This window comes from Trachypithecus francoisi, unplaced genomic scaffold (genome assembly GCF_009764315.1).
Source record: "Trachypithecus francoisi isolate TF-2019V2 unplaced genomic scaffold, Tfra_2.0 Lachesis_group14, whole genome shotgun sequence".
NCBI classification, from domain to species: Eukaryota; Metazoa; Chordata; class Mammalia; order Primates; family Cercopithecidae; genus Trachypithecus; species Trachypithecus francoisi.
In genome coordinates, this window is record NW_022681459.1 from 41,284,526 (window position 1) to 41,299,402 (window position 14,877).

Consider the following 14,877-nt stretch of genomic DNA (forward strand, 5'->3'; position numbering starts at 1 on the left):
GACTGTTGTTTGATCTTTGACTATCTGCTGGGTTACACATGATCTGCCTCTGTTTGCATTTGCTGTGATCGGTGGTCTTTTCACATATTTACATGAAAAGCCTCGTTTCACAGCCTCATAATCGCCAGCATGGTCCTTGCCCCCTTTCCCGTCTGGCTTTTCTCTTCTCTTATCTCTTCTTACCCTCCAGCTGGTTTGCGTATTAGGGATGTGATCCCCTGTCGCTTGTGGTGCAGATTTTCTCAGCTTCTAGTGTCTTTTAACTTGTGTGATGTACAAATGGTTTAACTTTTTTTAAATGTAACTTAAATCTTTTACACTTAATGGCTTTTTGATTTATTGCATGTTCAGAAAGGCCTGCCCCATCTCCAAGATTTTTTTTTTTTTTTTAAAGCCCTGTATTTTCCTTATGGGCATCCACAAGTCGGATTTTCTTTACTTCCTTGGGCTGGCTGCTCTTCTTCCACAGTGTGGTGGAGACGGGCTGCCCGGGCCCCGGTGCCCATCTCGAGGCGCTGTTCTCACTCGGCGTCCTGAGTCCTGCCTGTGTGGTGGAGACGGGCTGCCCGGGCCCTGGTGCCCATCTCGAGGCACTGTTCTCACTCGGCGTCCTGAGTCCTGCCTGTGTGGTGGAGACGGGCTGCCCGGGCCCCCGTGCCCATCTCGAGGCACTGTTCTCACTCGGCGTCCTGAGTCCTGCCTGTGTGGTGGAGACGGGCTGCCCGGGCCCCGGTGCCCATCTCGAGGCACTGTTCTCACTCGGCGTCCTGAGTCCTGCCTGTGTGGTGGAGACGGGCTGCCCGGGCCCCGGTGCCCATCTCGAGGCGCTGTTCTCACTCGGCGTCCTGAGTCCTGCCTGTGTGGTGGAGACGGGCTGCCCGGGCCCCGGTGCCCATCTCGAGGCGCTGTTCTCACTCGGCGTCCTGAGTCCTGCCTGTGTGGTGGAGACGGGCTGCCCGGGCCCTGGTGCCCATCTCGAGGCACTGTTCTCACTCGGCGTCCTGAGTCCTGCCTGTGTGGTGGAGACGGGCTGCCCGGGCCCTGGTGCCCATCTCGAGGCACTGTTCTCACTCGGCGTCCTGAGTCCTGCCCGTGGCTCTGGTTGTCTTTCGTGTTGGCTTCTCTGGGTGGAGTCTGGATGCACCTCCAGCCCCTGCAGGATGCTTTGCCTGCTGGACCTGCAGGGAAATGGCCTTGGACGTCTGGCAGCCCCAAGGTGTCTGCCAGGCCCCTCGATGTACTGGAGTCTTCGGGGCCGGTCACTGCAGCCCAGCACTTTTGCCACCCTGGTCACGCCTGGCCCCCTCAGAGGCTGCCCCTTGGGACTGGGGAGGGGGCCCGGTACTCTGGGTGCCCTGGCCCTGCAGCCTCCCTAGCAAGGTGGCTGGGGCTTGGGGAGCGCTCCTCTGCAACCCTGTGCTGGGAGCAGCCAGCTCGGCCGGGAAGACGCGGCCCCAGATATTTTGTTTGGGAAAGAAACTGCAGTGTTTATTTTCTTCAGAAAAAAAACATTTAGAAGATTTTTTTTAAAGCTCTTTCGTTTAGAAGGAATCTAGGTATGTTATTGTTTAAGAAAAAAGTGTTTGCAATGTATCAGTCACCCGTTTCATTCTGAGCATGATTTATGTGAGGAAATGGTTTTTTTAAAAATTAAGCTGGAGATATATCCCTGTACGATGCTTCTGTGAAAATGCGGCTTTTGTCCGGCGCTGTTAATGCAAGTTGTAACAGTGTAATATGGGAGTCAGTGTTTACATGTTACATTCCTCTGCCGCAGTCAAAATAAGCCCGGAGGGTCTACAGTAGCATTTCTGTATTTTATCAGCTTGGGCTGGGGCTGAGGGGAGGCCTCCACTCACACTTGGAGGGGCTGTTTCTGCCAGATTTATTTGCCTTATAAATATTCCCCATGTTTATTTTAACTCGCTTTTAAAATGGAGCTGAAATTAATATGGACCCCAGGGCTGCTCCCCTGGCCCCTGAGTGCCTCCCATAGTCGGGTGGGACATTTCTACCTGGTCCTGTCCAGGGGGCCAGGTGAGCAACTCGGTGCCTGGCATCCCAGTGCCCCTCCTGCATTGGGCACTGTGTCCCCTGGTTGGCTTCTCCACCAAGGAGGTGCCCTGGCCCCCTGGCCCTAGGCCCTCGGTGGGCTCTGCAGCGTGCACAAGGCCTCCTTCGTCCATCTCCACTACAGGCACAGGCTGCCGCCAGGAACTCCTTTCAGCGCACGTCCGCGTGGGGCCCACTGCTGGGAGCTCCAGATCTGGCGAGTGGTGCCCACAGTGGGGCCTGGGACCCAGCCTGCAAGGTTGTACCATGCCACTTTTGCCCCAGAGAGGCCACCCAGGCATCACAGTGCACCTCGGGCCCCAAGTTGGGAGCCCCCTTCCTCCTTTGTTTGCATCCAGGTCTTGGGGAGCCCAGGGCTGGACAGATGGCAGAGGTAGAGGGATCGTGTCCAAACTCAGTCAAGGGGAGACAGAATTAAACAGCGCCCTTCACTAAACAGCCATATGTTGGCAAAATGGGGCCATACCTGTTGGGCAGAGTGGGCTGAGCACCTGGTTTGTAATCTAGGAGGGTGAGGAATACATGCAGAAAACTCCTGAAAAAGCAATGTGAGCTTGTGGGTGGGTGAGCAGGGTCTTTGAGTACACTGGGGTGGGTCGGGGGACATTCTGGCTGCCCCACTCCCAGAGCCATGCCCCAGCGCAAGGGGCTATCCTCTGTCTTGGTGGGGACCCTGGGAAGGACTCCAGGTCGGTTCATGCTCTTTCTGTGCCATGCAGACGCCTGCCTTGTGCCTAGCCTGTTTGCCTTTTCTGCTGGTCTTGTGTGTTTCCTTCTCTGGAACTGCAAGACAGGTTGAAGAAGAGGGGAGGGTTCTGGGGAGGTACAGCGATCCCTGGGCAGGCAGTGGAGCCCCTTTGGGAACAGTGGCCACTGCAGGGAGGCAGGGGTGCGGAGGGGCACGTGACCCCAAATGACAAGGCTCAGAGGGGGTGTGCAACCTTGCAAACCAAACCTTCCATTCCACAGAGCAAGCCCCCGGCAGGTGGAGGAATGTGGAAGGCAAGGACGGTGAGCCCACTTTACAGAAGCAGGCACTGGGGGTTGGGATCCAAGTGCAGCCAAGAGGAGCCCGAGGCCCAGAGGGGCCTGGCAACCGAGCGGGGCCAAGGAGCTGAGCTCCAGCTCCAGTCCCATAGCCGTACAATCTTCCTGCCACTCCCTGACTTGGAGGGCTGCCTCCACCTGGAAGCCTGTGCACCCAGCAGGGAGTTGGGCCCCGACAGTGTGCTTTGTCTCTGTCTCTTGCACGCCCATGGCCCTGGGCTTCGTCTTCTCCCTCAGTGCTAGGCTTTGGAGCTCAGGTGCCCTAACCCCAATATAGGGATTGTGGTCACTCTATTCTAGTCCTCCCTCTTGCTGTGTCTGTAGGTCCGCTTTCCGCGAAGCAGGGCTCCGAGCTGGCAACACTGGGATGGGGCAGAGGGCGTGAATGAGACCACAGCCTCCTCTCAGGTCCAATAACGGAGGTACTGCTTCCCGGAAACAACCAGGGGCTGCCTATTCCTGCTTCTGTAGCCCCTGCCCAGGTCCCCATGGGGGTTTATGGAGCATGGGGTCAGCCTCTCCTGCAGCTGCCAGGCTGGCTCAGGGGCTTCCCAGCCCACACACTGGCCCCCAGGGGAGGGGCTGCAGCCAGCTAGGCCTATCCACCCTCTGAGGCTGCTCCACCAGCCTGCTGCTGTCTGTCCTCGCACTCCTGGGGCTCTGAGAGCCAGAGTGTTTTTATAACTTGGGCTGGTTTAAGGCTGCCTGTCAATGTGTCATGGAAAGAGCTTTCATTTGACCCTTAGGAAGTCCGGAAGCCAGCCAGGTACTGCGATCATTTTTCTCTCTTCCTAAGCTCAAGAGGGAAGAAGATAAATTTTATCTTGGGAAGAACCATGGCCATTTGGGAGAAAATTTAATTTAAGTGGCACATTCCGCTGGTGTGACGGGATGTCCTTGTGTTCAGCAATAGGGAGACCAGCTGTCCTCCCGGGGCTTGTTACCAGACTGCAAAGCCCCTGCCACCTCTGCTGTGTGCATCCCTGTGGCTAAGACATGACAAGGTAGGGCTTTTGGTGGCATTTGTTACAAGGCCAGCACACAGAGGCTCCGGCCCAGAAGAGGGCCCTCTTCTGTTGAGAGATTTCAACCCCTGAGGGGTTGGGTGGGGGTGGCGGGGTCCCAGGCAAGCCAGGGAAGGAGGACTTCGTAGTATCCCCAGCCCTGTGCTGCCTCCCTGGGGCGTCCGCAGCTTGGCAGCCCATCTGGTATTTCCTGGGCTGGCAGGACCTCCAAGGGGCCAGGTGCCTCCCATGAGACTCTCACTTTGTGTGAGTCTTCCCTCTGGAGAGCAGGCCTTCAAGCTCAAGAGGCAGATGGATTGCTCTTTAAGCCGGGGCTTCGTGGGCCTGAATTAATGCTTTTGTTTCTGCTTCCTCCCCCCACTCCAGTTTTGAACAAGAAAGCCTGCCCTGTGATTAGGCTAATCCTGCAGTAGTTACTATGCCTCTTTGGAAAATGTTTGCACACCAAAAAGCACAGAGAGTGGAGCTGCTGGGATCACGTGGAAAATGGATTTTTTGTTTGTTTTGTTTTGTTTGTTTTAGAGGAGGGTCTCACTCTGTTTCCCAGGCTGGAGTGCAGCTTACTGCAGCCTCAAACTCCTAGGCTCACGCAATCCTCCTTCCTCAGCCTCCCGAGTAGCCAGGACTACAGGTGCATACAACCATGCCCCAGTAATTTTTTTAGTTTGTATAGATGGGGACAAGCTATATTGCCCAGGCTGGTCTTGAACTCCTGGGCTCAAGCAGTCTGTCCACCTTGGCCTCCAGAGTGCTACGATTGCACACATGACCCACCACACCCAACCTCTGGGTCTTTTAATGTAGTGGTAAGTTGAGTGGTTCCAGCCCCCTACCCGCAGGTCCTGTGAGCTGGTCCCCTGACTTCTATGGCCAGCACCTCTGACTTCCTGTGGCCAGCCATGGCGTGAGTTGGTCACTGCACCATGTTCCTGTCTGTCCCCACCCCTACTGGGCCATGAGTGGCCTGAAGAAGGTGTCTGCAGGTCCCTGTCTTTGGGTAGTCTCTATCCCTGTGATCTGGAGGCTTTGGTGTCTGTCTCATTTTGCTCGGGCATTTTCTTACTTTAGCTGGTCTGAACGGAGTTCTCTGTTTGAGTTCTCATATCCTGCATTCTTCAAAGGGTAAACATTCACATAATTTGATCAATATGGGGAGGGATACAGTGAAAACCAGTGCTGTCAATAATTCTTGCTCATGACAAGAAGAAGAGGCCCAAAATGACCCTCCACGTGAGTGAGACGTGAGCTTCTGTTGAGAGATTTCAGCCGAACACGTAGGGTCGAGGATGCCCACTCGGGAATGTGCCCACTGTACCCACCTCCTCCTAGCTGTGCCCTCGGTTGCTGATTCAGAGCTGGCAGCTGAGGGATGGGGGCACCTGTGATTTGAAGGTGGCCCTTGAGGTAGGAGCTTCTTCTGTGCCCTGTGGGTGCCAGGACAGGAGGCCTGGGCATTGGGGGTTCTCCGAGGGAGGGCCTAGAGAGTCACCTGCCCCACCCCAATCCAGTCCTGGTGGGTCAGCATCGTCTAGGAGGTGGGGATGTACACATTGGTGGCAGAGACAGCAAACATTTGTGGCGAAATCAGGAGGGTGTGTTGCTGTATCCCTAGCAATGAGGTAGGAGGCCCGGAGAACAGCTTGGCCCCTGTCCTGCGGCTGCAGGGCCCATTGCTGGAAAAGGGTTGGCCTTCAGGGCCAGGAAGGCCCTGATGCGCAGGGCCCACTTGCCCACAGAGGCGATGCATTGGCCTCACTCCCCTGGTGCGTGCACAGCCCAGCAGGAAGCGTCTAGCCCATGCACAGCCACCTCTGGGAGCAGGGGGCAAGGGGCACCGCATGATGGGCTCTCGCCCAGTTACACCCTTGCGTTTAGGACACAATATGCAAAGCAGCAGAGTTCTGTTTATATTTGCAGTAACTCATAACTTCATATCTTTTTTCTTTCTTTTTTTTGAGACGGAGGCTCTCGCTCTGTCGCCCAGGCTGAAGTGCAGTGGCGCAATCTCGGCTCACTACAAGCTCCGCCTCCTGGGTTCACGCCATTCTCCTGCCTCAGCCTCCTGAGTAGCTGGGACCACAGGTGCCCACCACCACGCTCAGCTAATTTTTTGTATTTTTAGTAGAGACAAGGTTTCACTGTGTTAGCCAGGATGGTCTCGATCTCCTGACCTTGTGATCTGCCCGCCTTGGCCTCCCAAAGTGCTGGGATTACAGGCGTGAGCCACCGCGCCTGGCCATAACTTCATATCTTAAACAAAAGTTTGTACCTTTCACTATGTATAGCAAGTCCAAAAAGAGTTTGGTTTTGTCATTTTGGAAGTGCACCTCTGTGTCGAGATGTGTATGTGGTGCCTGCGTGTGTGTGCGCGTGTGGAAGTGCATGCATACCATGGTGCCTGTTTCCCAAGTGTTGCTGGCCCTGAGCGGGGCCGGGAATGCATATCTGCAGTCCGCTTGGCTGGGGGTCTCAGGGTCCCCCTTCACTGTCCTCACATGCCGAGTGTGGCGTGTAACCACCTTGTGCTCAGAGCTCTGTCTGCTCACCCTAATCCTGACAGTGGCGTGGTTCTGTCCCCAGCCACTGTGAGGAGGCTGCACGCCAGATGCTTCCCGCAGGGCACCTGCAGAACGATTCCAAGGGATACACCACGTTTTGAAATGGGATTATATCCTTAGTACCTGCTGGGATTAGCACTGACATTGGGCTTATCCGTCCTTACATCACCTCCTCTTGTTCAAAGACTGAAGGGTAATGTGGGAGCCCACCCGTGTGCAGCTGCCCCACTGGGAGTTCTTCTTCCATGTTAGGTTCTGTGCCCGTGTGCATGTGTGTGCATGCATGTGTCTACATGAGTGTGTGCATATGTATGTGTGAATGAATGTGTGTACCCGTGTGAGTGTGTGTGTGTGTATGTACATTTGTGTGTGCCCATGTAAGAGTATGTGCATGCACATGTGTGCATGCAGGTGTGTGGCATGTGTGCACATACAATGTGTGAGTACGTGTGTATGCAAAACACATGTAGAGTGTGGAGTTGAACAATAGGGTGTTTTCACTACAAGAGCAAATATTTCCAATGACTGCTGGTCACAGCATCCTGTGCTGCCTCCCCTGTCCCTGGGGTCCTTCAGTCCCCTCTCTGGGGAGCTGGCCCTCCTGGTCCTGCACCTAGCTGTGATAGGGCTGGATGTGCCTCTGACCTGGCCTTCTGTGATCTTGAGAGTGTTCTGCTCAAATGATGTCTTCCCTTGCGGTCTGGTAGCCTCCCTGTCCTGCCCAGCATCTCCGGGCTTCCACCCTAGCCCAGGAAGCCCCAGGGGAAAGAAGGAAAGCCGTGCGCTGCTCTGGTGGAAGTTTCTCCATGCCTCCAGGTGCCTTCCAGGGGACAGGTACCACTTGTCACTGACACGCACGCCCTTCACCACCAGGTGATTTGCTGATTCACAACATGCTTGACAGTGTAGACTTGGAAAGTGGGCTTTGCACCCTGGGCAAGCTGTTTGAACAGTAGCCTTGGAGCTCACGAGCTGACTGAGGGCCTGGACGAAGGCTGCAGGGTTCTTCTCTGACCGCACTTGGTCAATAAGGGCTTCAACTTTACACGTGCTCTCTCTCTGTGTCTGTTTCTGTAACAGGTTGGTGGTCGGGGCCAGCTGTATCCTTTGCTAGCATGCAGGTGGCTGTCCTGGGAACTGGACACTCCTTCCCCTGAGTCCCTCCTTGCCACCCGCCCTTCTGGCAGGCTCTTTGCTGCCTCAGATCAGGTACTTACTGGGCCTCTCGGCATGGAGGACCTGTGCCTGGGGACAGTTTGAGGCTGACCTCTGGCCAGGGATTCCTGGAGGCTCTTCCTGAGCTGGGTACTGAGACAGCTGGGACAGCTGGACATGGCTATGAGGCAGGTGGGCTGTTCTCCCTCGAGAGCAGCCCAGCCTGTACCCATTCCTTCAGAAGAAACAGTTAGACAGGGAGGGTTAGGAGAGGAGCTGCAGGAGGGCCTGGGGTCAAGGGGACATCTGAGGGAAATGAAAGCCCCTGGCCTGGCACGGTGGCTCACACCTATAGTCCCAGCTACTTGGGAAGCTGAGGCAGGGGAACTGCTTGAACCTGGGAGGCGGAGGTTGCAGTGAGTCGAGACCATGCCACTGCACTCCAGCCTAGGCAACAGGAAAAAAAAAAAAAAGAAAAGCCCCAAGCCGCTGGCTAAGAGCACAGGTGGAAGAAAGCAGCCACCTGGTATCTTCCATGGCTGAGGTCCTCCCTGAACTGGCCACTTCTCTCCATCCCAACTGGGATCCACCAGGATGCAGGCCTTGCCCCAGAGCTGGGACCGACAGCCCATGGGAGCAGAGGCCAGAGGCCAGCCTAGTCCATGGGTGCTGCTTGGGGGCTCCTTGCTAACCTTAGCCTGCGCACTTGAGATGTGGAGGTGGGGGTCTTGAGTTGGGAGCCTCCTGCGGGGCCAGCCGTGGATGGGTGGGGCGTGGGCTGCGGCACAGGGCCCCAGGGTGTTGTCCCATCGCTTCCAAAGTTGGAATCTCCAGTGCTCCTTAGCCAGCACCTGACAGACGTGGCCCTGGAGTGTGCTGGCTTCCTCACCGGGATCGGGCTGGACGCCACCGTCATGATACGCAGCATCCCCCTCCGTGGCTTCGACCAGGTAGTGCCGGAGGCCCCAGCTCCCACCCCTGTGGCTCTGCGGCCCTTCCTCCCACAGCCCCTCCCAGGCAGGTGCAGTGCAGTCATGGGCCATGAGTGATGCCTGAATCTTTAGAGATAACCCTTGAATGGGATGAGGAGATTGTCCAGGAAATATGCAAACACGCAACCAGAGCAAGGGAGGAGGGTGGCAGTGGGGCATACAGCTGCACAGAGGCCTCCAGCCGACCGCAGGCACAGTGAAGGGAGGCTCTGCCCAGCCTTGTGCCGGCAGATAGGGTCACCCTCCGGGTCGTCCCATTAGTTAGAGGCTGGTGTGTGCTGCAGAAGTGTTAGCCCCACCTCAGAGATCCCTGACTCCCAGCTCTCCCCTTGCCTGTCTTCTCTGAGGGAGTGAGGGTGAAATAGCTGTAATGTGTGAGCTGGGCTGAGGGACACAGGGCAGTGCTGGCCCCAAGACAGCCTGTGGGGTCTTGGCGTCTGGACAGGTGCGCTGTGTACAGCGGCCTTCATCTGTGTCTGGGGTGCACACACTCATGTGGCCAGCAGGATGAACTCCTAGAGTGGAGCAATAGAGATTTTCTTTTTTTAGCTAAAAACTCTTCAAGGGAAAGTCTCCTGTTAAAATAGAAGTCTGGAGTTGTCATTGTGGAGACATCAAACACTACATGACTGCCACGAAGGAGGCCCCATGCAGGGTGAGCTGTGCAGATCTGCGGGCCCTGCTATGGGTCCTCGGCCAACCCTCAGCTCACAGAGCCTGAGGAGGGCACCTGAGGTGGGAGGAGCCAGGCCTGTCATCTCCAGACTCCCAGTGCCACCCCCAGGCCGACTCAGAGACATGTCCCTCCACTTGTGTGGCCATGTGTTGCTCCATCCTAAAGCTGTGGCACACTTCCGTCATGTCCCTCAGTGCAAACCCATGGAGCCCTGTGGTTGGGACACAGTGTCTAGGAAGGCCTCAGAGCCTTGAGATGCGGGGAGGGCGAGCTGGCAGTGGACAGAGGAGGAAAGGGGTCTGCAGAATGGGGGCCGTGCCCAGGCAAGGAGGATGCACAGTCTAGGCAGCCAGGCTGAGGGGCGATGGACCCTATGTCCTGGACAGGCCCCATGGTTCCCCTCAGAGCCTGGGCTAGCCCCCCTGCAGCACAGCCTGCCCTGCCCGGTGGGCCGGACTCCTACACACGCCATCTAGAGCCAGCTGGCGCACCCGCACAGGTGTCAGAGGATGTTAGCAGTGACTGTTTATCTCCTCTTGAAACCAGAAGCCGTGGCCAACTTCACTGCTGGTCCATGCAAGGGCCCATTGTCCTGAGAACAGGGCCCCCATCTGTAGCTGGACTGGGGGCGCACAGGCCTCCTGAGCCGGGAGGGAGAAGCAGGACTCTCTCTGTCCCCGATCTGGACCTAAGCCTGCTGTGCCTACATTTCTAGGTGGGAACAGAGTCTCCTGCCTACCCTCCTGGCTCCTGGATGGCAGAGGGGCAGGTTGGCCACATGTGGAGGCGGGGGCTGGGAGCAGGGGCCATCTGGTTGGACCAGGGCACATCTCCTGGGAGAAGGGATGCTTCTCTGCCAATGATTTCAGTGAAGACTAAGTTTTTTGTTTTTGTTTTTTTACGAAATGTGTAGATGGGCCGGGCGCAGTGGCTCATGCCTGTAATCCCAGAACTTTGGGAGGCCGAGGCAGGCAGATCATAAGGTCAAGAGATCGAGACCATCCTGTCTAAGATGGTGAAACCCCATCTCTACTAAAAACAAACAAACAAAAAACTTAGCCAAGCATGGTGGTAGGCACCTGTAGTCCCAGCTACTCAGGAGGCTGAGGCAGGAGAATGGCATGAACCCAGGAGGCGGAGCTTGCAGTGAGCCGAGATTGCACCAATGCACTCCAGCTTGGGCAACAGAGTGAGACTCTGTCTCAAAAAAAAAAAAAGAAAAGAAAAGAAATATGTAGGTGTACCAGGATTTGTTTGTTCATTTTTCCTTTTTTTCTTTTTTTTTTTTTTTTTTTGAGACAGAGTCTCACTCTGTCACCCAGGCTGGAGTGCAGTGGTGCAATCTCGGCTCACTGCAATCTCCGCCTCCCAGGTTCATGCCATTCTCCTAACTCAGCCTCCCAGTTAGCTGGGACTACAGGTGCCTGCTACCACACCCGGCTAATTTTTTGTGTTTTTTAGTAAAGACAGGGTTTCACTGGGTTGGCCAGGATGGTCTTGATCTCCTGACCTTGTGATCCACCTGCCTCAGCCTCCCAAAGTGCTGGGATTATAGGTGTGAGCCATCGCACCCAGCCTTGTTTATTTTTTCTTTTAGAGATAGGGTCTCACTCTGTCTCCCAGGCTGGGGTGCAGTGGCGTGATCACAGTTCATTGCAGCCTCAAACTCCTGAGCTTGAGGGATTCTCCCACCTCAGCCTCCCAAAGGGTTGGGATTACAGGTGTGGCTGTATCTGGCCGATGAAGACTTAGTTAATTAGCATCTAGAGAGGAGCCCACAGACTGAGTGAGTCCTGACCATAGGGCCCAGGGTTGAGGACTTGGAGGCTGGACAGGGGCCAGACACTCTACAGAGAGCAAGAGGACGTAGAGCAGGGGCTGGGTGTCCACTCCGTCTTCCACACAGACCCCTCTCAGCCCCTCACTGAGGCCTTTGAGAGCAGGGCAGGCCAGGGCCTCTCTCCCACGGCCACCTGGTCTTCATGGCCTGTCTTCTTGTGTTTTGCAGCAAATGTCCTCCATGGTCATAGAGCACATGGCATCTCATGGCACCCAGTTCCTGAGGGGCTGTGCCCCCTCCCGAGTCAGGAGGCTCCCTGATGGCCACCTGCAGGTCACCTGGGAGGACCACACCACTGGCAAGGAGGACACAGGCACCTTCGACACCGTCCTGTGGGCCATAGGTAAGGGTGCGTCGAGTCACACACTCTGTCTCTGGTCTCCCCAAGGCGCATGGAGAATCTTTGCCCCACTTCCTGTCACCTCTCAGGGCTCCCCCAGCCTGCTGGCTGCCAGGCGGGTTGGCCGCTCCCCAGTACACCTCGAGAGCAACAGTGAAGGCCTGTGGGGCGGCACCCACACTAGGCTGTGCCCATCTTGCCATCCCCAGCACCTCGCATCTCTGCATGTCTCCCCACCACTGTGGGACATGCTAGAAAAACCAGAGAAGAGACCAAGACAGCATCAGCTAGGTGTCCTCATCAAGGAGCGACTAGGGCCGGGCGCGGTGGCTCAAGCCTGTAATCCCAGCAGTTTGGGAGGCCGAGGTGGGCGGATCACAAAGTCAGGAGATCGAGACCATCCTGGCTAACACGGTGAAACCCTGTCTCTACTTAAAATACAAAAAATTAGCCAGGCGTGGTGGCAGGCGCCTGTAGTCCCAGCTACTCGGGAGGCTGAGGCAGGAGAATGGTGTGAACCCGGGAGGTGGAGCTTGCAGTGAGCCGAGATTGTGCCACTGCACTCCTGCCTGGGCGACAGAGCAAGACGCTGTCTCAAAAAAAAAAAAAAAAAGGAGCGAGTAGGCAGTCATCCTCACCTTCCCTGGCCCTTGATCGATTGCTTATTAAGGTTTCAGCACATAAATCCTACATGTCACCTTCCAGGTTTAAGTCTTGGTTTGTTTTGTTTTGTTTTGTTTTTGAGCGGAGTCTCGCTCTGTCGCCCAGGCTGGAGTGCAGTGGCAACCTCTGCCTCCCAGGTTCAAGCGATTCTCCTGCCTCAGCCTCCTGAGTAGCTGGGGCTACAGGCACTCACCACTACGCCCGGCTAATTTTTGTATTTTTAGTAGAGACGGGGTTTCACTGTGTAGGCCAGGATGGTCTCGGTCTCCTGAGCTCATGATCTGCCCGCCTTGGCCTCCCAAAGTACTGGGATTACAGGTGTGAGTCACTCGCACCTGGGCAGTATGTAGTTTTTCTTTAGCATATTAAATGTTTTGCTGCTTCAGGCTTTCCAGCTAGGTTTTTTTCTTTTTTGGGTGTGAAACAGGGTCTGTCTCTATTGCCTAGGAGGAGTGCAGTGGTGTGATCATAGCTCACTGCAGCCTGCACTTCCCAGGCTCAATCAATCTTCCCATCTCAGCCTTCTAAGTGCTGGGATTACAGGTTTGAGCTACTATGCCCAGCCAAGCTAGTTTGTTGTTTTTAACATAAAAATGAGATAGATTTGAAAGTTTTAAAACTTGTGGTGACATACACATAACATCAAATTCATCATCTTAAGCATTTTAAAGTATATAGTTCAGTGGTGCTAAGTACATTCATATTGTACAACCAGCATGACCATCCATCTCTGGAACTTTTCCATTATCTCCAAACTGAGCTCTGTCCCCCTTAAACACTCACTCCCTGCGGCCCCTGGCACTCACCCTTCGCTGTCTGACTCCGTGGCTCTGACTCCTCAAGGGATTTCATATAAGTAGAATCATGCAGTGTTTGTCCTTTTGTGACTGGCTCATTTCTCTTAGCACAGTGTTTTCCAGGGCGAGTCCATGTTGTAGCATCTGTTAGAGTTAGCATTTGTGTAGCGCGTGCCAGCATTTCCTTCCTGTAAGGCTGAGTTGTATGTGTGTCCATCATCTGTCAGTGGATACCTAGGTTGCTTCCGTCTTTTGGCTGTTGTGGATCATGCTGCTGTGAAAATGGGTGTGCACAAGCTGCCTGTTTTCAGCACATAAAAATGATGCAGGCATTTTAAAGTTCTGCCCAGCCTTCTCGTGGCTTTCAGTATTTCCCAGTGGGTCCCTTTGGGCCTGGCAAGTCATCACATGCCAGGAGTGGCATCTTGCAGGCCTTTCCAGAAGTCACATTTCGAAGGATTCCAAAGACATCACCCTTCCAGTGCTGGGCAGAGGCCTGGGCATTTCCCGGCCAGGTGTGGGCTGGCTGCCACTTGCTGGGCACAGTCTGGTCTCACCGTCTTGCTCTCTGTCAGGTGTGGGTCCGGTTTTGCATGGGGCAGAGGCTGAGCAGGTATGGGGAGTGTGGACACAGCCAGGGGATACCTGTGCCCAGACCTGGGCCGGGGCTGTCCGAGGGGACTGGCGAGGGGCAGCTGGAGCCAACAGGGATCACCCAGACACTTCCCTGTCCCAGGCCTGCTACAAAGCTAGGTGTGGAGGCCATTGCAGATGGGCCACCCCAAGGAGGGCTGAGGGTCCTGGTCAGGGTGGGTGGCGGCACACGCAGCGGGCCTGCTCAGATGTCCTATCCGCCTCGGTGCCTGGCCATCTAGTTTAGGCTCCTAGTTTTCCCAGTTGCCCGGTCAACTTGCATGTTGAAGGCAGAAGCAACCTACTCAGTGTTGTTAGTTCTCCGAGGCCTTTGCATGCTAAGCCTGGTATGTTGTCCCCTGCAAGAGCCCAACATCAGAGCCAGGGTGCCTCTCAGATCCTCTGGCTCCACCTCCATCAGCTCACTGGGCTCACATGGGGCTGGCCAGGTGTCAGTGTCCCCTGGGGGAGGGCTCCCGCAGGCACAAGCTGTGTCACAGGGTGATGCACTTCTGAAGCAGTCACTCGGAATGGGAAACGAGAAAGGAAACCAGCCTGAAGCGGCTGAGCCTTCACTTTTGTGCAGTGGGCACAGCCAGAGGTGACAGCTGGGGAGGACCTGAGACGCCCAAGTGCATGCAGGGCTCTCTGCCCAGAGGTGGTCAGTCAGCAAGAGCAATGCTCTCAGTCACATTGTAAAAGTAGATTTTAAGTAAATTTATTATGATAAACACTTTGAAGGATTTGGACTCCTTCAACATTTTGGACTCTGAAGTGTACTGATGGTTCTCATCATAAACTCCACTTTATTTTTCTTTCAAAATTTATCCTCCTACTATCATTCCCAAATAAACTCCACTCTAAAGGGGAGGTGGCGAGTTTCTCCCTCCCACCGCGCCCTAGGCCTCCTCCTCTGTCTGCTGACATCTCCGTTCACCCACGGCATAAGGGAGCTCTTGCCGTTGAGCTGAGGGGCAGCCCTCGACTGAGCCCACAGGGATGTAGCAGACCAATGGGCCAGGGGCTGTGTCCCTGGAAAGCCCGGGCGTCAGCCTGGCAGGCAACAAGCAAGGCCCCC

The 14,877-nt window shown here is 55.4% G+C and overlaps 1 protein-coding gene across 8 annotated transcripts in view; it reads left to right on the plus strand.

Moving 5' to 3' along the window:
- TXNRD2 (thioredoxin reductase 2) overlaps nucleotides 1-14,877 on the plus strand; it is a 67,826-nt gene that overhangs the window by 35,701 nt on the left and 17,248 nt on the right. For 7 of the 8 annotated variants that reach the window (XM_033232924.1, XM_033232923.1, XM_033232926.1 and 4 more), the window contains 3 exons: nucleotides 7,784-7,803; nucleotides 8,717-8,808; nucleotides 11,535-11,709. In XM_033232924.1, coding sequence (XP_033088815.1) covers nucleotides 7,784-7,803; nucleotides 8,717-8,808; nucleotides 11,535-11,709 — 287 coding nt within the window. The remainder of the gene's footprint in view (nucleotides 1-7,783; nucleotides 7,804-8,716; nucleotides 8,809-11,534; nucleotides 11,710-14,877) is intronic. The other variant, XM_033232930.1, reaches the window with a different exon arrangement.